This window comes from Engraulis encrasicolus, chromosome 5 (genome assembly GCF_034702125.1).
Source record: "Engraulis encrasicolus isolate BLACKSEA-1 chromosome 5, IST_EnEncr_1.0, whole genome shotgun sequence".
Classification (NCBI taxonomy): Eukaryota; Metazoa; Chordata; class Actinopteri; order Clupeiformes; family Engraulidae; genus Engraulis; species Engraulis encrasicolus.
In genome coordinates, this window is record NC_085861.1 from 37,968,474 (window position 1) to 37,990,458 (window position 21,985).

At 49.0% G+C, this 21,985-nt stretch overlaps 3 protein-coding genes across 3 annotated transcripts in view; all 3 read right to left on the reverse strand.

Moving 5' to 3' along the window:
- Window positions 1-12,318, reverse strand: part of tars2 (threonyl-tRNA synthetase 2, mitochondrial) — a 44,275-nt gene extending 31,957 nt beyond the window's left edge. The window contains exons 1-4 of the mRNA XM_063199248.1: window positions 8,203-12,318; window positions 5,168-5,337; window positions 4,112-4,226; window positions 2,091-2,212 (exon numbers count right to left, since the gene is read on the reverse strand). Coding sequence (XP_063055318.1) covers window positions 2,091-2,212; window positions 4,112-4,226; window positions 5,168-5,337; window positions 8,203-8,286 — 491 coding nt within the window. The 5' untranslated portion in view covers window positions 8,287-12,318. The remainder of the gene's footprint in view (window positions 1-2,090; window positions 2,213-4,111; window positions 4,227-5,167; window positions 5,338-8,202) is intronic.
- prpf3 (PRP3 pre-mRNA processing factor 3 homolog (yeast)) overlaps window positions 1-21,985 on the reverse strand; it is a 99,956-nt gene that overhangs the window by 41,807 nt on the left and 36,164 nt on the right. The window lies entirely within an intron of this gene.
- rprd2b (regulation of nuclear pre-mRNA domain containing 2b) overlaps window positions 12,186-21,985 on the reverse strand; it is a 34,092-nt gene continuing 24,292 nt past the window's right edge. The window contains exons 6-11 of the mRNA XM_063199890.1: window positions 19,677-19,852; window positions 18,794-19,037; window positions 16,978-17,304; window positions 16,183-16,389; window positions 13,619-15,294; window positions 12,186-13,577 (exon numbers count right to left, since the gene is read on the reverse strand). Of these exons, the coding sequence (XP_063055960.1) occupies window positions 12,186-13,577; window positions 13,619-15,294; window positions 16,183-16,389; window positions 16,978-17,304; window positions 18,794-19,037; window positions 19,677-19,852 (4,022 nt within the window). The remainder of the gene's footprint in view (window positions 13,578-13,618; window positions 15,295-16,182; window positions 16,390-16,977; window positions 17,305-18,793; window positions 19,038-19,676; window positions 19,853-21,985) is intronic.

Sequence of the window (21,985 nt, forward strand, 5' to 3'; positions counted from 1 at the left end):
GAGTTGAAAAGATAACAGAAAGCAACAAAAACAAAGACAGGACCGAATTAAGCTACATGAAAATAGCACAGGGCGTGAAGATAAGATGAACATTCACTGCATGTCTAGGTGACACCGTGGTGGCCACATGAACGCAAGCCAAGTATTTGAAGTTCATGAGAGTCTGATATTGACAATTGCCCCCTGCCAGAGAGTAGGGATTAAGTAGCCCAGAGCGTGCAGACAATACAACCTGTGCATCATGCGTGGAATAACTGGATTCGATTACGCAGAAGGGCTACGACAGGGAGCGCGCGAGAGAGAAAGGCTGTGTGAACCTGTGCGAGGCTGTTTGGGGGTTTTCACAGAGCGCGTTGGTTTAGTCAGCATAACTAATATAAACATCTCCCTGAAATCAGTTTGACACGTGGTTTGTCAGGAATGACGCAAAACACCATCCCTCAATCAACAGTAGACCAAAACCCACGAACTCAGCTCACACTAGCCTACAAGGGGTGTAGGCTAACTAGGCTTACCAAACATTAGCGATCCAAGCATTCCATTGTCATTTGGACATGTCGCAATGGTAGCCGGCGCCGCTATTCCAATGCAGACCACATTTACGCACTACACCTAGAAAAAAAGTATCATGACGGGCATAGCATAGCCTACCGTTTTGAGCATACAGACTTTTTTTGAAAGAACGTCCATCTCCATCAAAGTTTGTCAACATTGCGCAGTCATTTAGCGCACATAAATGAGGAAAATAGACGAACCTATTTCAAACTCTCACTGAGCCCGTTTATGCGCATCAATAAGCCGTTTATGGTCAGGTTTTTGGAGTAACCTGCGCAAGGCAAAATCATTCGGGCCCAAGCCAACATGCCACAGTGGGCAAATTAATAACTAAATGGCCTTACCTTCAAACGTTTTCTTGATCACAGAATTTCACTAGTATTCCACTGACATCCACATGGTTCAACACACCCATCACAACTAGCAAGCCATGTGGATTTGTGCTAACCATAGTTGCTAATTTTTATCGGAATCCAAATGGTCTAGACTTGGCCTATAGTACTTTCTTCCGTTTCTTCAGTATAACGAGATGCCATTTTTGGATTTGCCTCCGTCGACAGTGAAAATATCTAACCAGTAGGGGCCTAGAACTCTCTTTACTGTGCATACTGACAGCCAATCTACTTCTCCTTTCACTAGAACTAGAAGACTGCCGCCAGTGATGTGGTGAGTGACTCAAGAGCAAGACGTAACAAATTGATACATTTTTCAGTAAGATGTCGGGATGATACAAACAATTATGGGCTGCTGCTCATTTGGGTTCCTTTCGCGTCTCTTACAACAGGCTGTTGCGCGCTCATTTATTTTCACCATACATTAATGAAGGCCTACGCGATAGTTTATTATTTTATTAATTTTGGGGAAATTATTATTTTATTTTTTTCTACAGCCACGCTACGCCGGATTTCCGGCGCGGCGCCGGACTGCTATCACCCCTGAACTACCCAAGTTGCTACCTGATTAGCAACTATGCTTTCGAGAAACGTCCCCCAGACTAGAATTGAGATCGGAGTATAATAGAATCCAGCAAAGTGCAGCAGAGCAGAGTAGAGCAGAGTAGCAGAGTGCAGAGAACTACAGTGCAGCCATTTCTGCATTGGCACACAGCCAAGTCACACAACCGTACTAGGGAACTGGCCCACATGAGAACCAGGGAACTGGCCCAGAAGAGAACTAGGGAACTGGCCCACATGAGAACCAGGGAACTGGCCCAGAAGAGAACTAGGGAACTGGCCCACAAGAGAACTAGTGAATGGGACTGGGACGTATATAGAATATCGTTACAAGGTTGAGCCCTATGAATAGGAGACTTGTGTTTTTGTGTGTCTGTCACAGTAGAGGCCTGTGTGTTTGTGTGTCTGCGTGTGTGTGTGTGTGTGTGCTTGTGTGTTGTCCAGCTGATGGCCACAGTAGAGCCGTGTGTGCGTGCGTGTGGATGCGTGTGTCCGTGTGTGTGTGTGTGTGTGTGTGTGTGTGTGTGTGTGTGTGTGTGCGTGCGTGTGGATGCGTGTGTCCGTGTGTGTGTGTGTGTGCACCTGTTGTCCAGCTGGTAGTCACAGTAGAGGCCTGTGTCTGACACTCCTTCTCTGCACACCTGAGCTGCAAAGTGTGTTTCCATCACCCTGCCCAGAACACACGCCCCTGTACGCCACGCCACCTGCAGACACATCAGAAAAAACACACACACACACACACACACACACACACACACACACACACACACACACACACACACACACACACACACACACACACACACACACACACACACACACACACACACACACACACACACACACACACACACAAACACACACAAACACACAGGCAGTCATGGGTAAGCAGTTAGGGCATCAGACTTGTAGTCCTAACGCCTGATTTACATGGGCACTACCAAAGCGGTAGAAGCGTGGCGTTCCATTATTTTCCGTTGGGAAGCGGCAGCGACGCGAGAGGTGGTGACGTAGGGAAGCGAGGGCGGCAGGTGGCGGGCGGTGGGCGAGCGAGGCGATAAGGTTGAGCTTGGCTGAAAAATGTAGCGGTACCGCGAAGCGTTAACCAATGGGAAAGCTTTCAACGCTGTGATGTCACGTGCGTCACCAGCAGTACTGAGACATTTATACATTTAGGCTGTTGTGGTTTCGGTGGTGTCAAATCTGCCGATCGTTTTCCACAGATGGATTTAAAATAAATGACACTTGGGTTAAGGTGACCAATATATTCGCACCTGTTTCACCATTTTTATTTGTACATACAGTGTTTGTGATTGAAGACAGACGGTTGTTTGACCACAGCATTTGCTAAGCTAAGCTAATTTGACCGGGAAACGATACTATGTCACCACGCGAGGCGAGCGAGCAGGTTGAGAGCGTGTGGAAAATACATCCATGTATCACAGCCGTAAGGTTGCCGGTTCGCCATTGGGGGCTGCCCCCTTGAACGGGTGAAGCATACATGTAAATGCAATTTCGTTGTGTGCACTTGTGTGCTGTGTCACAATGACAATGAGAGTTGAAGTTTCCCAGTTGGGCTTTCGCTTTCGCTTTCACATCACATCACATCACATCACATCACATCACATCACATCACATCACATCCACGCGCACGCGCACGCGCACGCGCACGCGCACGCACACGCACACGCACACGCACACGCACACGCACACGCACACGCACACACACACACACACACACACACACACACACACACACACACACACAAATATGGCACAAACACTTTTGGGGGGCTTTTCCCCATTCAACAACCCGACTGCAAATGAGAAAATGACCTTTGAATTAGGGCTGTACGATATATCTAAAATGTATCGTTATCGCGATATCACGGCTTGTGATACATGTATCGCAAAAGTTGTGCATGTATCGCAAAACGTTTTAATAACAGCAAATATGTTGAAGAGGTTAAAAAAAAATATTAAAATTTTAAAGTTGATGCTGTATATTAGCCATGTTTTTTCCTCATAAAAAATAATGCTGGAAATAACGCATTGCTCTCAGTTGTTTTATACACGATAAAGTGTAGAATGGCAAGTAGAGGGGGGGAAATACATGTATATATTAAATATTGTGAGTAATATCGATATCACGGTTTACAGTGATGATATCATGTATCGCATATTTTTCTAATATTGTGCAGCCCTACTTTGAATTGTGTTTTTGCGAGATATTGAAGAAAACCTTTACTGCCAATGATACTGTATCTTGCCTCACGTAATGACCACAAGAACACGTAGTAATAGAGTAATAGAAGAACTGTATTGATCCTCAGGGGGATAGTAAGGAACAAACATGGAGCTATTGAGACTTGCTGCCACTCTCGGAGGCGCACTGGAAGTGGTGTAATGACTGAAGACCAGTAAACTGACATGTAAACTCAACTGGAGAGTCAATATGTAAACCCTGTTTTTATAATATTCCATTTTTGTTCTGTGTATGGTTTATGTAAAGTAGCCACACAGTACTGTCAAGTCCGTACCTTTATGTCCCATCTGGTTAACCTACATCAGTAGCATGTAATCGTGTCATTGCTGTTACATACCTGTCTCCCCTCTGTGGTGTCCGAGCCCAACAGGTGCAGTTCACAGTCCTCCTCCAGAGGGCGGTGTAGAGCCCACAGCTCCCCATTCACTCTAGCCACGAGCGCCCCTTTCACACTGACAAGGCAGAGAGAGAGAGAGAGAGAGAGAGAGAGAGAGAGAGAGAGAGAGAGAGAGAGAGAGAGAGAGAGAGAGAGAGAGAGAGAGAGAGAGAGAGAGAGACAGAGAGAGAGAGAGAGAGAGAGCACAGAATGAGGGTCAGTTAAGCATACACAGGCGCCACATCAGCTGCATACAGTTACAGGCTGTCAAAAAGGCTCGTGTTTAACACTACAGCCCATTTCATGTGCAACCTGTAGTTGAAAAGAACAGGACTTTCTGCTGTCAATTTGGTGTGAAAAGAGCATCCAACGAAAAAAGAATGAGATATCAAACAGCTTTTGTATAAAACAAAGCCTGTGTGAGGCTAGTGATGTGATGCGCTCATAAGTTTTGCTTTGGAAAATGCTCTTATAAAGGGGGGGGGTTAGGTCCAAATCTGTGTCGATCAAGGTCTTGTATTGGTGGATAACAGAGCAACTGAGCCCTGTACTACGTGTCTGTACTGGCCTCTGCTGCTCAGAGCTTAATATTCTCAGAGAGGTTTCTTTGGAATTTCCAGAGCACTAAAAACTGGCATTTCAGGTGCAACACTGGCCTAGTTACCAAGTGTTCTAGAGGTGTCACAAGCAAGAGTGATCATCAATAACCTTCCTCCCGAAATTTCCACAGCCCTAAATGTGAGCCTTGACTTAATCGATGACATCTCAAGTTTTTTAAAATAAACAATTCAGAAGCAATTCTCTGATTTGCAATCAGGGTATTAAAAGGGGAGGGGGTCAGCCACTCTCTGTATTGCTTAACTGTGGGGGAAACCTTACGGTTGGATGCGGAGTAATGAAAAATGGCAGGAGGCCGGAGGAAAGGCCCGGAGGAAAGGAACTGATTTGCATTCCCGTGTTTACAGAGTGTTCTAGATGGCCAACAGTGGCATTCTGAGTGAAGTGTTGCCTAGTTACCGAGCATTCTTTGCCAGGAGCAGCGGGGTCGTGACCCCCGCGGTGGCCTTAACCGTGCTGCCATCGGCGAGGGTGATTGACAATGGAGTGTCGGGCGGGGGGACAGACCGTTTCCGAAGGAGATCCTCGAAGGTCCGCAGGCGCCCGGACACACTGGCGGAGGGCTGCAGCTAGGGGGAGGGTCAGAGGGGAAGGGTCAAGGGTTACGTGGGCCTGAGGGTCACATGATTAACTCACCTGCAGTGCATTTCCAGGTCAGGTCAACTGGTGTCAAACACCTGAGGACGCAGCAGCCCAAACACACGACCAGGGCTCTCTCACTCACACACACAGATGAGCTGAGGTTTAACACCTGAGGAACTACGAGGCCTGTCAAAACACATGATATTGGCTCTCTCTCACAAACACACACACACACACACGGTGGTGTGGTTAATGTCCAAATGTCAAACACCTTAGGAGCTCAACGGCATGTCCAGACCTAACATGATCTACACACACACACACACACACACACACACACACACACACACACACACACACACACACACACACACACACACACACACACACACACACACACACACACACACACACACACACACACCATTTCCAGGTGAGATGTGCTAAGGTGAAACACCCATGAGGCCCGTCAAGACTAAACTGACAATTCAAACACTCGAGGCAACAAAGAGCCAGAAGATTTTAACCCATTGATGGCTAAAGCACTTGCAAAAAAGGCTGCTGAATGTCTAAGCCCTTTTTAAGAAAAGGTACCCTCAGCCTATAAAAAACGACATACCTCAGCCTCTGAAGGACATAAAAACAGTCCATAAGTTGCATTTAAACACTAAGACGTAGAATATGTTCATTCAACTCTAACATACCAAGACTTTTAATAAAATTGTCTTAAATCTCATGAGCCTGAATGTTGAGTCATGCAGCTCCAGGCAGCCCAGGGCAAATGTTGCGCAACGCAACATCAGACAACCCTGACGGGAAAGTCTTACTTCTTAAATGCAGGGCCACTCACAGCTTTAGCCGGGCCTGATACAAAGTCATCTGAAAGCCCACCTCCACTCAAAACATACAATATAATGGGGACCCAATTCTGTGTGCCCAGGCACCTTTGTCACCCCGTTGCCTCCCCTGCTTAAATGTACACAGATACGTGAACTTGACATACACAATCTTCAAGCACCTCTGGACAAACGAGGCCCTTATGTATGATTTAGCTGCATTTTCGTGTATTTATGATAAACAAATATACAGGCATATCAAGGTACACTCACGCAAAAGATGTTCTTACAGTGCTTTTTGAGAAAGATGTTCTCTGCAGTGTACCAATGACCATAATTTAGAGAGAAAAACAAAACAAAAACAAAGTGGTAGGAATGGAAGGGCACACACTGGCATCCCTGAGCTTGCCCCAAGATGTGTTGGGGGTAATGATTGTCCCTGTATGTAGTAGACCCAAATTTCCCACAAGGGGAGAGAGCAAGCAGCAAGTCTTACTACGGCGGTGCTGATGTGAATGACAATAGACAGAAATATTTAGCAAGGCCCCTGCCCTGATGTTCCAGAACGCAGCGGAGTAACAGAAACACTCAAATATTTTTCCAAGCTTCAAAACTGCCGTTTCCAACCTGGCAACACACCAGCTAATCTAGTCACTTCTGGGTCAAGCCTACTATTCATTTAGCCAAAACAACACTAAATCCAAATCAGATTGTCATTTTAATGTGACCAACTGAGAATAACATAAATTGTCCAAAAGAATTTTATGACTTATCATTTTCTCGAGGCCCACCCTGTACCCAGAGGTCCCCAGCTAGGATGCCAATGCTGTGAGTAAGGGAGGAGGGAATAAACTCCAGTGGGCTCCTCACCACAACATTACATTACACTCACCAGAGGCATTCACCCAAAGCAACTTTTGGGCACAGGGTGTTGGCTTGTGGTGCAATCACGTGGGGTGCCATGGATGAGAGTGTAGGGTACCACTCACAGTATTTATACTGATGCGGGATTCGAACCTGCAACCCTTCGATTCCAGGACCAACCACATGCTTCTCTCCTCTACCATCAGGCCAATGGGCCTACAGTCACAACATGACACAGCATGAATGCCATCCTGTGTAAACCTGTACTGCATTATTTATTCTTAACAATAGCACTGTATGTTGCACGGTGGATAATGAAAAATGCTATAGAAATAGGGCTGTTATTACTATATTATGAATACAGCGTAAGTATTAACACATGACAGTGTACACAAAGCGCTATAATCTGGCATGTGACAACTTTGAGAATTATATAACCAAATTCAGTTACAGGCACTGATTCTCTCCCCAGCTAGTCAATCCTGCCTGGAGGTTGTATGTGGAGTTATATGCCTCACCAAAGTACCTAAGTCACAGTTGAGGATGCAGGGCAAGATTACTTGCACCCCATCCCGGTTCTACTAACAAGGTATGGAAACTTCTGTTGTGGCCCTTACCACAGGTCCTTTTATCCAACATAAAAGACCCCCACCATGGGCCACAGCTGCCAGTTTAACATGACAACAGGGTTCACAAAAACTTGGGGGTATTTGGATTTAGGAACAATACATGAGAAAATTATGAACATTGTGGATTAAGATTTGTGCTAGGCTACTTTTTATTCATTTTGAAATTTCATCTGAACGTCAAATATCCCCATCCATCTGCTTTTTTTGTTAACAGTGCAACTTAACTTGAACACTGATCTACTTTGTGCCTTGGTAATTAATACACAAGCTGGCGCGGCCTACCACATTACTAATGTTGAACGCCTGCTACCTGACGACTTTCAGACATTGACGGAGGAACATCTCTATTTGAAGCTTTGAGTTTTGCGGAGTACAACACCCCCACGTGTCAGGAGCTGGAATACAAACAGGCGGCTCCCATCTGCGCTTCTGCAATCTTACCGCTCTGAATGACAGTCAGTCATTGCAAAAGCCGCACTAGCACTGCCGAAGGAAAATAAAATCTCTCCCATGCAACACACACCTGGCTGTAGCGTCTCTGAATCCGCAGCACTGACCGAGCTGTGCTGTGGCACATCGGCCAACGCAGAAACGTCACCAATATCATCTTGGTAAGGCCAAGGTAAAACTATATTTCATAATTTCACATCCAGTGTCTTTCACACTCGTTGTCCGACGCCATGATCCCGGAACTAAACAGGGGGGAGGGCGCAGCATGGAACCCATGAATTGAACCAATGGAAAGAGAGTTGCGTGATGACATTGCGTTGAGAAACGTACCAGAGAGGAAAATATCAGGATTCTGCTGATATCCAAACCATGTGGATTTCCTGCAGCAAACTCAAAATGTGCCCCTTCTCTCGCAATAAGCGGTTTTGAATGCTACAACGCAAAAATAAGATGTTTATTTTCGAGAATATAATGCCGATGCAGACCAGTCAAACGCCTACCAATTAACCCAAACACTGGATGCAGAAAAGACCCATCACTGATGAGGGGAGGAAAGCAGTATTGTCTAGATCTGCCCATAGCAACATATGCAGTGTCTCTGATTGGCCACTTCGGATCAGACGGAGACTAGACACTTCACTGTACAGACGAGATGCACGGCTATCATGCCACGGGTGTGCATTAAGGGATTCCAACTTCATTGTTTTTTATAAAGATCCGAGAAGTTGGCATGGCGATTCCATGTCCATGCATAATAGTAACTATGGATGGAAAGAACGTGTGATCAGTAGGCTCGAGGGGGCGATTATATGACGCACTCATGGAGGTTGTGCGCGCACATAGGTCGTTTGCTTAGTTTTTCTTCAAATTGAAGTTAACTGGCAGAATTAATTGTGGTTGTACTATTTTGTAAAAGAGCAAAAACGAGTTTGAATATTGAACTATCATGCTTCAAATCGTGTTTAACCCATCGTCTATTAAAAGTTTGATGGGTTGTTGAAGGCGTGAAACGCAATGTCTTGAGACAGACTGTTTTTCTAAAATGAGAATGGTGGCCTAATGGAAATAAAAAATATAATATGCGTTGCCTTCATGTAATATTTAAAATGGCCAAGTTTATTATAGCCTACTGTGATTTGATATTAACAATATGTGAATTAGTGGTACTGATGCTGCGATAGCCTATACAGCCAAAAAAATGAATGAACTTATTCATTCAGAACTCGAATACTCACATCATATAATATAGTATGTGTATGTGAGGCACAGAGTGGAACTAGTTGTGAGAAACGATTACCCATTAAACGACAATTTGATCAAAGGGTCGTACTGCAAAGCGGTCACTGTGCACAGCAGAAAGAAAATGAAATGTTCTCTTAAGTGTGAGGTGGGAAGAGCCAAGTGTTGGAAGGAATACTGATGAAAATAATAAAACCCAAAATAAATGTGTATTTCAAATGTTATGGGCCAGATAAAGTTAGATGATGTGCATTTCTGTAGCAAAACAAAAAAAGAGAAATAAAAAAATAAATCTCGTGTGTGTGTGTGTGAATGTAATGTGTTGTTTACCATCAAAAGACATGACTAAGATTCTGCATTACACATTTCAGGTGTGTGTGCTGGTGTGTGTGTTCCTTCATGCAGGAGTTTGGCCATGGCTGTGGGAGTAATGCTACTGTATGTGTTCACAGTACATGTGAATAAAGGGGAGAATGTGTGTGTTTGAGTGTTTTAACAGATTATCTTGTTCTGATAATTCAACTGCTCTCTACAACACTTCCATGTGGTGAATGAATGACATGTAGAACACACAAAGAAAGACACACCATTCGCAGTTCTCAGGTGTTGAACATTTCAGCATTGCAATTCAAATATGTCCATCTAAACTAGGTTGAGTACATGCATTAATTAATAAGGTTATAGTATCTACATAAGATGACGAGGTTGACTCCACCCATTCTTAGCCAGTATTGGCATCAGGAACAGATGTTTCCACACAGTAACAGGTGTCAAAACATGTGTGGAATATATAGTAGCAAGTGTGAAACACAGTGCATTGCATTTACACTTCAGAAGAATCCTAGCCCATTTACTTATTTCTGTACGGTTTTTACTCAGGAAAGGCAAAGAAACAAAAATAATAGCATGTGAAATAATAAAAATAAGAATAAAAATACAAATAGGCCACAAAAACAACCACAATCACACTCTCACTAAGAAACACTGTTCATGAGTAATCTAAGGTTGTCATGATCACTGCTGGGGTCTTCGTGTTTTCTGTGCGTGCCATGAGAGAGGCACGCCATGGGGACAAGGAGGAGAGACCTTCAGAAGTGTGTGTGTGATCAAGCAGAGAGGAAAAGAGCCCACACACACCCGCACGCACACGCACACACGCGCACGCACGCGCACACACACGCACGCACACGCACGCACACACACACGCAAGATGGTGCCGGCCTTTTATACATCACAGTTCAGTGTTACAAACCCCCGGCATTCAGATTGGAGAGAAACAAAACAAGACATGTGAAATTGAAACATTTCAGAAAGAAAGAAAAGTGTAAAATAAATTTCAACAAAGGGGAAAAAATGGAAAACTTGACCTCTGTAATGTTATAACACAACTATTCACTGTCTTTACTACAATGCCACCACTTGCGACTACAGAAAAAGACACTCGACAACTAATGCTGCAATTTTTCACAACCTTTTAGTTTTCTTCAAATATTCTCTCAGATGTGTGAAGTTTATTTTTCTCAGGACTCGTAGATGGGGCTGTGCCGACAGCTGATGCAGTGATCCCGTCATTGAATAAAATCTTAGCTGTTGAAGAAAAGGCTGCCGACTTCATTTGACTATTGTCAGATGCGGCCACGCGTGTATTGTCGCAGTGTGGTGGTGGCATAATGGCATATGTAAGATAAACATACTTGCAATGATGGGCAGACTGGATTCATTCATAAGTTTACAATCCAGTGCCACATATTCCAACTGACCTGCTTTACCTGTCCAATTTGAAGGATCACCTGGTTGAATTCAGACAGGTCATTTGGAATACGTGGCACTGGATTGTAACTAATGCATCCAGTCTGCCCATCACTGCACACTTCATACACTTTATTCGCAATCTAAGGCATCACAATCAGACAAAAATACAACCACACCACCATCATCATCACAGCCATCATCATCATCACAATCATCATAGATCTGTAATGGCGATGCAATCAAGAGACATACAATAGATGTAATGAGCGAGAACATGCACACTGTTCAGTTTTGTATTCTCAGAGGACATCATGATACAGTGCAGGAGAAAAGAGAGCGAGAAAGGAGAGAAGACAAGAAGGAGTTTTTACAAGAAAGAGGAGAGGAGAGGAGAGGAAGCGTTCATATTTACACTATCATACAACGGAAGAGGAGGACAGGGGGAGAGGATGTTAAGAGGCAGCACATCAACCTCATCTGACAGCACGCACACACGCACACTCCCCAAGAACGTTAACGCCTCAAACTCCACACACACAGTCAATGTAATCACACGGCATGACTCAAGTCACATCTATATGTCACACTTTCACTCTCATTTACACACCAGTGTAATCACTCACTACTGGATCACTCATTTGAACACCATGTTTCTTTTTCTCACTCTTTCACCCCCCCACACGCGCACACACACACGCACACACACACACACACAATCATTATTTAAGTCTGAAGAGGATAACCACCTTTTGTTTTGCTTTTATTCAATGTCTCTCTTGCGGTGTCAGCCTGCGATGGTGCCCCTGGAGAACAGGAAGCAGGTGATGAACAAACATACACACTTCATCCAGCCACCCATCACCAAAACACACACACTACACTCTCTACTCTCTATACACACACGCACATGCACACGCATGCCCACACACACACACACAGACATAATCTGGAGCTTATACTCTTGTCACTTTCGGTATGTGTATGGGTATGGGTATGTGTGTGTGTGTACTATGTGTAGCTGTAGGGAGAGCGCTGTCGAGATGTTGGAGGTGTGCAGCCCCGGGATCAGTAGCGCGGGGGCATGAAGGGCCGTTTGGGGGGGAACACTGCCCCTCCCCTCGGGCTGAAGGCGGGGGGCCGCTTGTTCCCCGCGGTGAAGAGGGGGTGCTTCCTGTCGAAGCGGGGCGGGGGGTTCATGAGGAGGGGGGGCTGGCCAGAGCCGCGGATGCCCAGGCCTCTGCGAGGGGGGGTGGGCAGGGTGGGGGCGCGCAGGGGCAGGGTGAGGTTGGGCAGCCGCAGCAGGGAGGCGGGGGAGGGCGGCGGGACTCGGCGGGGGTTGTTGGGGTTGGGGTTGGGGGTGGGGGTGGTGTTGGTGTTGGGGGTGTTGTTTCGGGAAGGCGTGGGACCGGGGGCTGTGGGGGTGCCGGGGGCTTTGCTGTTTTTGTCGGAGGTGGGCAGGCGGGAAGAGGAGGACTGCTTGGGCAGAGCTGCAGAGGGGGGGTCAGATGGGGAAGGGGAGGAGGAGGAGGAGGATGGGGTGCTTGGGGTAGGGGTGTTGGGAGTGTTAGGGGTATTAGGCGTGTTAGGGGTGTTGGGTGTAGGGGTGGGGGTCGTGGGCGAAGGGGAGGGAGAGGGACCACCAGAGGAAGGCCCAGAGGGACCAGGGGGGCCATCCTTCATCAGCCCCAGGAGGGGAGGGGGGTTTCCTGGGGTGCCCGGCCGGTGCAGAGGGGGGGTGTGGCGCGGGGCGAAGTGTTCCTTCACCGTGCCTGGCCTCCCAGGCAGGGAGGGGGGATCTCCGAGCAGAGAGGACATGAGGGGGTGTGGGGGAGGGGGAGGGGGAGGCGGTGGCGGGATCGTGGGGGACCTCCCTACTCTGCCGTCTCGATCGCGATGGTCACGGTGGTCGCGATCTCGCTCCCGCGATCTCTCCCTGTCTCTGCTCTCTCGGTCTCTGATATCTCGGATATCTCGCTCTCTGAGTTCTCTGTCTCTCATCTCGCGTTCCCGCATGTCTCTGTCCCTGAACTCTCTCTCTCGCATCATGTCTCTCTCCCTCATCTCTCGCTCTCGCATGTCTCGCTCTCTCATCTCGCGCTCCCTCATGTCTCTCTCTCGCTCGCGCTCTCTGATCTCGCGCTCTCTGAGGTCTCGCTCGCGGATCTCGCGGTGATCCCGGTGGTCTCTGTCTCGGCTGTGGTGGTGGTGTTCGCGGTGATCGCGGTGGTCTCGGTCTCGGGTGTGGAGGTTGGGCGGACCCCCCGGCCCAGCGCCCATGCCCATACCCATGCCCATGCCGCGCTCGCGCTCAGAGCTCTCGGGCGGCTGGTGGTGGTGGTGTTGTTGGGGCTGGTGCTGGTGCCGGTTGGCATTGGGGTTTTGCGGGGGGTTGGGCAGCACTCGATCGATGGGCACGAGCACCCCGCCGACCATGACCGCCGTGGTGGTGGCGAGGAACTCCCCGGGGGGAGGAGGGGGGTGGGGGATGGTGGGAGTGCTGCGCTGGGGGATGGGGGGCAGGGAGGGGGGAAGAAGAGAGGGGCCGAGGGGTGAGGTGGGCAAGGGGGTGCAGCTTGCGGCATCTGCGGGTGTTGATGCTGATGTTGGTGTGGTGGGGGCGGTGGGTGTGTGAGTGGGTGCGCCTGCGGGTGTTGTGTGTGTGGTGGCGCGTGCGGGTGCTGGTGCGGTACGTGCGGGGGGCCCGATGGGTGACGGGGCTCCTCTGTGGCGAAGGGCACGGGCCCCGGCCCCGGGTACGGCCCCTGGGGCATGTGCGTGTGCTGTGGTGGGTGCGGGTGTGGCGCGTGTTGCGGGTGCGGTGCGTGTTGTTGCTGTGGGGGCATGTGCAAGGCGGGCGATGGGGGCATCAGCTCCTCCTCATCCTCCAACTCCTCATCCATGTACGCCTGCTCTTCGTACCAAGACCCGGAGCCGCGTTTGGCGCTGACGCCGCCCCTCCGGGAGCCTCGGCCAATCATGCGCAGGCCCTCCACAGTCTGGATGCGCTCGCCCGACAGCCTCCGGTACGCCGCCGGGTCCAGGCCCTCGGACACGGACGACACCACAGTCTCGATGCGGTGGTACTGCTCTCCGCCACCAGGGTGCGCTGACGCTGCCGAGGCCTTCGCGCCTCCTTTCTTGCTCTTCTCGTCACCTCCTCCGTCCTCGGACCCGCCGCTAGACTTGCGGCTCAGTTTGGCTTTGTGGACCCCCTCCGTCGCCCCCGCGGCACCCCCGGCGGGAGCCTTCCTCTTGGGGGGGGCCTCGTCATCCTTGGTCCTGGCAGCAGTGGTGTTGGGGGTTTTGCCGGCCTTCTTGGGGGAGGGCGTGGGCGCGGTGCTGAACTGGGGCGCGTGGCGCTGCACGGGGGGCGTGGGGAAGGGCGTGTGGCGCATCACGGCGGACGGCCGGTAGTCGCCGTCGCCGGGCCGCTGCTGGGCCGGTTCGTTCAGCAGCAGCTCCCGCGGGGTGATGACCGCGTCCCACAGGTCCGCTCGGTAGGCGGTGGGAGAGAGGTTGGGGCGGCCCAGCGAGGGGGCGACCGGTGGGGGTTTCGCGGGCACCTCTGGAGGCCCCGGGGGGTCCATCATCTCGTCCTGCGTGGGGGTGGCGGCCGCCTCGTCCCGCACCGGCGTGCCGTCCGCGTTATCGTCGCCCGCCAGCAGGGGGCTCTGGCTCTCGGCGTCCAGCCCCAGGGAGAAGGCGGGGTTGCCCTGCAGGAAGTGGTGGATCTTGGAGTCCAGGCTGGGCATGGCGGTCGCCGCCGCCGCCGCCGCTCTGGCCGCTTGCGCCGCCTCCTTGGCCCTCTCGCGCTCCCTCTCCCTTTCCCTCTCTTTCTCCCTCTCCCTCTCTCGCTCCTTCTCTCGCTGCTCTCTCTCCCTCTGTTTCTCCAGCTCTTTCTGCCTCTGCCTCTCCATCTGCAGCTCCTTCTCCCTCTCCTTCTCCCTCTCCCTCTCTTTCACTTTCTCCCACTCGCGCATGCGCTCCAGGTCGCGCTTGGCGCTGTTGTTGTTGCTGCTGGGCGAGGCCTTGGCCTTGAGCGTGGCGGCGGTGGGCGTGGTTCCCGTCGCCGGGGTGACTGAGGAGGCGGAGGAGAGCTGAGAGGTGGTGGCACTGGAGGTGCTCTGGGTGGCAGAGGAGCTGCCTGATACGCTGGACAGCAGGGAGGAGAGGCCTGTGATGGAGGGAGAGAGAGAGAGAGAGAGAGAGAGAGAGAGAGAGAGAGAGAGAGAGAGAGAGAGAGAGAGAGAGAGAGAGAGAGAGAGAGAGAGAGAGAGAGAGAGAGAGGAGAGAGAGAGAGAGAGAGAGGGAGAGAGAGGGAGGGAGAGAGAGAGAGAGAAAGAGGGAGCGATAAATCAGATGGAGAGAGGAGAAACTCAAAGACAGAGAGATAGAAGGGGCAGAGGAGATCGCAGTGTGGAGAGAGGAGAGGAGAGGAGAGGAGAGGAGGAGAGGAGGGGAGAGGAGAGGAGAGGAGAGGAGAGGAGAGGAGGAGAGGAGGGGAGAGGAGAGTGGGGCAGGGGAGAAGACAGATGAGAGTGAGTGGAGTGGAGAGAATAGATTATACAGAGTGATGAGGAGCGGAAGAGAGAATACATGTTATTTGACATGAGAAGAGAAATACCCAAAACCTGAAACATTAGAAAATATTGTGATTGGGAAAGTATTGCAGGAAAGAAAAAACTAAGCAACTTGCTCTACCATCCAACCCCCACATTGAGTTTCTGTGTGTCACCCTACAGGCCGATGCTGTGTGTGTGTGTGTGTGCGCGCGTGTGTGCGTGTCTGTGTGTGGGTGTGGGTGTGTCTGTGTGTGGGTGTGTCTGTGCATGTGTGTGATTGTGTGTGAGTGCACATGTGTGAGTGCGCCTGAGTGAGTGTGTGCGTGTGTGTGTGAGAGTGAGAGTGTGTGAGTGTGTATACCCTGCAGCCCAGGGCTATGTACCTGGGTTTTGTTGAGCGTGTGTGTGTGTGTGTGTGTGTGTGTGTACCCTGCAGGCTAGGGCTATGTGCCTGGGATTTGCTTGAGCGTGTGTGTGTGTGTGTGTGTGTGTGTGTGTACCCTGCAGGCCAGGGCTATGTGCCTGGGTTTTGCTGAGCGCGTTCAAGATGCCTTCAGGGGTGATGTCCACTCGCGACAGGATGCTGGCCAGCGGATTGGCTGAGGGAGGCGTGCCGGGGGTGGGACCTGGGGATTTGAGAGCTGTGGTTGGCTGCTTGGAGGGAGTGGTGGGTGTGGTCGGAGACGGCCGCGAGCCAGGGCTCACTCCTAGAACAGGAAAGAAGGAAGGAAGGAAGAAGAAAAATTCACACTGGGTGTGCATCCCAATATGTGACCTTGCCTCCTCCACTTGTGCTTGTCTCCTCGTCCCGCCTCCTGGCCCCTCCTCCGTGGAGAAAACGATAAAGTTTCCCAGGGAGGGACTGTTTTTCATTCACCATCCCAATTGCAAACGAGAAAAAGACTCTACAATTGAGCTTTTGCAAGATATTGAAATATAATGCTGTTGTCAGTGATGTCATCATGACGAGAAGCGAGTGGAGGAGGCAAGTGGAGGAGGCAAGGTCACATATTGGGATGCAATCAAAGTCACGTAAAGACAACACTGTCTCCCCTAACCACTTCATGGTGTGTAGCCTCTACAGGTTTATCAGTGTGCACCTCACCTGTGCTGACCTTGCTCAGTGTGTGTGCGTGTGTGTGCGCCTGATCCCTTCATAGTGCTACTTATGCTGCTCAACATACAGCGGATCTTACCCAGGGTGTGTGTGTGTGTGTGTGTGTGTGTGTGTGTGTGTGTGCGTGCGTGTGTGTGTGTGTGTGTGTGTGTGTGTGTGTGTGTGTGTGAGTGAGTACCTGATCCCTTCATAGCACTGGTTATGCTGCTCAGTATCGAGCTGATCTTTCCCAGGTCCACGTTAGCCAGATTGACCTGCAGAGAGGAGGGGGAGGGGCCCGCTGCAGCCGTAGGGTTGCTGGGAGTGGCTACGCTGGGCGATGGAAGAGTCTGATTGGCCGAGGGTACCGCTGCTGCCGTCTGATTGGCCGTGGGTGCCAGTGATGCAGCCTTTGCAGGCGTGGCTATAGATGATAGAGGTCTGAAGGATGCTGATGCTGGAACTGATGCCGCGGCTGCCTTGGGTACCACTGCTGAGGACGCTGCTGCTTTCTCTCGCCTCTCTTCTACTCATACACAAACACAAAGATGACTTAAGGTCAGATTAGACTTCTGCAACTGCGCTCGTCAAAACTCGCGTGGGAGTGGCCACGAACCAACATTGTATTCATGCATCTGCGAGTTCTGCGAGGTCCGAGGTCTCGTCGCGAGCCACATTTGAAATTGCGCGATTACTTTCACTACATTGTAAGCACTGCGGTCATTATTAAGCAATGTTGCTTTCTATCCCGGTTAGCTAGGTATTTTCACACAAATTGCAAAGGCAATGCACTGGTATCATTATTTGACATACCCAGTCTGTTTTCACGGGCAGAAAATGCAAGCATGTAAAGACCGTTGATTCTGCCGTTGTGTGTTTACATTCGGTGGAGGGACTGTAGTAAAACTGCAGGCATTGTGCCAGGAGTGTTCAACTGATGCATTGTTTGTTATTTAGCTTGTAGCTTCGTGTATTTACACACATTTACACACAAGGCATTAATATAGTTTTTAACAGAATTCAGCTCTGCTCTCGCAAACTACTGGCATTGCGCTGCCACAAGAACAGAACAAGGAAGTAGCGAGACGACCAATCATAGCGCTGTTTTGTCTGCGTACTCCGCGTCCGTCCGACGGATAGTTAGAATTTTTTCGAGGCGCTCGACGACGGGCGCAGAGCCTCTGAGAGGGGGGCGTGGACTCGCACAGACAGAAAACGGACGGACGCAGAGGCTAATCCTCTCTGCTACTGATGCACAACAAAACACCAACATGGAAACATGCTGATGATTTAAATGCCTCCTCTTGTACTGATACACTAACAACATTCAAACATGATTATGAAGAAGCTGTGAGGATATATTATTTTTTATCTACATTAATCGAATTGTAATAATGAAATTAAACTAGATTAATCTAGATTAAAATGGCTCATTAAGACTTTAAGTCATGACTAAGAGTAAACCTTTGGGAAAGTGTCTCTGAAGCCAGGTGGCACATTAAATCAGGGGCTCATCTCATGTCTCCAAAATACATCACTGACTGATTGAGAAAGCTGTTCTACTTTGTTACTGGGTGATGAAAGCAGTTCATGAACTTCTTTCATCACCCAGTAACACTGCTACATTCTTTAAAGCGTTTTGAATGTGTTAAGTAAGCAATTGAAAGACTTCAAAATGAACAGTGACATACGTACAGTAAGTGGTACATTTAAATTACAGATAAAAGCTTATTTATTGAAATGATATGCTTCAACAATTCACCATCTCTGATAGGCCTGGATAAAAAGCAGTTAAGTACACTAGAGAGAGAGAGAGAGAGAGAGAGAGAGAGAGAGAGAGAGAGAGAGAGAGAGATGAAGTTTATATCAATCGGTCATTGCTTTGGTTGACTAAAGTTTAAACGGGTGGCTGCTCCTTTAAGAAGTCTGCCCTTTGAGATTTGAATTGAACATTTTGGAAAGGAAATGCGCACACACACACACACACACACACGCACATGCACACGCCCCCTCACCAATGATGGCTTCAGAGCCGGCCGCTTCCTCCTCATCAGACAGGTCCATGTCCTCCACATCTCGGTTGTCATTCCCCCTGGACAGCCCCAGGGGGGCCCTGAGGGGCGAGTCAGACCCTGCGGGGGAAGGGACGTCTTCAGAGGGGGAGGGAATGGGCGAGTCATCGGGATCGGGCAGCGTGGCTCTCAGGGCATCCAGCTTACGCTTCAGGTTCGCCACGCGGTTGGCAAACGTCCGGTAGGCCTGAAAGAATACAGTATTATCATTAGGGATGTATCGAATCCTGAGCTTTAAGGTTCTGCCGAATAACGAATCCACTGCTTAAAATTTAGCCGAATCTGAAACTGAATACCAGACCCTACTACGATCAACGAGACCAAAACCGAAAACAGTCAACAAGGCCGAATCCGGCCGAATCCGAAACCGAATCTTAGATCTAGGTACATCCCTGATTATTATGCAACCGAACCATGCAACTGGACAGTAGGCCGGAAATAACAAAAACATCATTAATCAACCATGCAATTTCCAAATGTCCGGTAAGCCTAAAACAATAAGACACCATTACTTTAATTAATAAAACAATAACTCCCATAAACCGCCATAGATAATGATGAACCACTCCTTCACTCGTCATCTTTTTTCAACCTGCCTTTTTTAAAGCAGATACTTTTAAAACTTGTTTTAAAAGCTTTAACTTCTACTTTTTTCTTTCTACATTTTGGGACTTTCTGAGCAAAAAAAATAAAAATAAATCAGCACAACAAAAAAATACCTTGTACCTTGCCGTCTTAACTTATGAAATATGCCCTCCAGTCAATTCTTGACAAAGCTATCCCTGACGAAGTTGAAGTATTAAAATGAGGCTGACAGATTACTCACATTGGCCACGATCTTGACCTCCTTGAATTGCATCTCGTAGAAGATGTCCGCGTTACCGAGAGCCTCCAGCAGGGGGGGTCCTGACTGCATCTGCTCCTCCAGGAAGGCCACATACTCCTGCAGCCTCATGCTGCCGTCCTCAAAGTCAGTGGAGAACCTCTTGCCACCCGCCTTATCTGTAGGAAGGCCCAAAGACCAGACACAGATGCACAGACACACACACACACACACACACACACACACACACACACACACACACACACACACACACACACACACACACACACACACACACACACACACACACACACACACACACACACACACACACACACACACCAGTTAGGGCCTCCGCACATCGTCTCCGACAAAGTGCTGAGCACTGCTCTGCCAAAGTTCGATTCCATTGTTGTCAATACAACCCCGCACACAGGCGCCGATGTCCGTGGACATTCGCGGTTGTCAGCTAGCAATTAGAGGCGAGTTCCATTTTGTCGGAGCCGCCCATTGACTATCCATGCTATGTTCGTGTGAAATGGGGTTTGGGGGTCGGAATTGTGTCACAAGCGAAAGAGCTGTGCAGTGCTGTCGGAGCCGAAGTGCGGAGGCCCTTAGGGCTGGAACGACCATTCACAGTGACTTTTGGCACTCCTGGACATTTCTGTATAAGTGAGTAGAGAACCCCTTACCGCCCCCTTTATCTGTTTCAAAGCCCAAAGCACATACACAACAACTACACTGCATCTTTCTGGCCAGTCAGTGGTGCTATATCTTCTAGACAACAGGAGAAGTGTGGGGGACCGCTGAGTCTCTTGAACGCCTGTTGATGATGTGCACGTTCACTCTGAGCGAGCACACACACGCGCGCGCACACACACGCACACCTTTGTGTCTCTTGAGTGTCTCAGCACTGTTGACATTGCCGACATCCACTCTGAACACAAACACACACAAACGTGCGCACACTCTGGCACACACACACACACACACACACACACACACACACACACACACACACAGTTTACTTCTTTATTTGTGCCCACAATTCAAAATTGAGTTTCCATAGACACAAATTTGTCAGTTGCAAAGATACTCAGGCATGAACTAGATAAGTGTCACCACAGTGATCAATAGTCCGTGGGGTAAAAGTCTCAAGGATATACACAGCACCTTCTTCTCCATATGTGTCGACTACCAATTATTGATGATATTGAACAATATTTAAGCAAGCTTTTTGCATTCATTTTTGGGAAGCCTAGCATCCTTAGCCCCCTAGTGGCCAGTCTATGCACGTGGCCCAAACTTCCAAATACAAGCACTATATATTGGCATTTGTAGCCCATCACAGTGATTTCCTGCACAAGTGGTTGATACTTCATTAGTTTCTCACAAAACGTTTCTTCTAGATATGAGTCAAAGCAACATCCTACTTCCACTATATCAACAGTTCGATTGTCCTCATCAATGATAGTGAGTCAGGTTTAGTTGCATTCAGTCCATTAAAAGCAGTTTGGATTCGTTTAGAGCAAACATTTGGGATTTTAGAACACAGTTTGTATACATTGTTACAGGTGAGGGGCAAACATATTGCAGTTTTTCTAATAAAAGGTCTATAATCCGGTCATGCCTGGATATATACAGCTTCTTGTAGAATGTGCAGCCATTCAGTACATGCGACATGGATTCTATGACTTGAGTTTGTCCATGGTGTATACAGAAGGGGGTGAATGAGTTGGGGTACCAGACTGAAAGGTTGAATCGGGTTGGTAGTACTTGCAGTCTACTCTTTGCTGTAAAAGTCTGGATGTCCTCATCAATAGATGCGTTTTTAAATATGCTGTGGGAGATTGACTGGTCTGCTGAGGAAATACAAGCTAATTTTCCCTGCATTTTGAGCCCAGTCCAGCGCGTTTTGCGCTGCTGGTGTTTGATTGACAGCAGAGACGCGCGATTGCATGCTGGAAGGAATGCGCGCTCTCCGTCATCCCCAAATGTTGCGCAGACGGTGATTGTTGCACTCCTAATAATAATGTTCTCGTCTACCAGTCCTGACTGAGACCAGTGTAAATTGACTCCGCTCCAGTTACACAAGTCGTTGAGGTCTGGCCAATCTGACCTAACTCCAAACCCGACTGCTCTTACGTCCAGCTTTCCGTTGGGTTTCTTCCTAAAACCAAGGAAACTGGGTTCTGTTTCCTTGGCTTGGGGGACTTTGCGCTTTTTCATGTCGAGAAACAGCGACGCACGGGCCATTTCTCGAACGGTTTGATCGTCGTTGTTTAGCATTCGAACTAAGTGGGCCAGCCTAG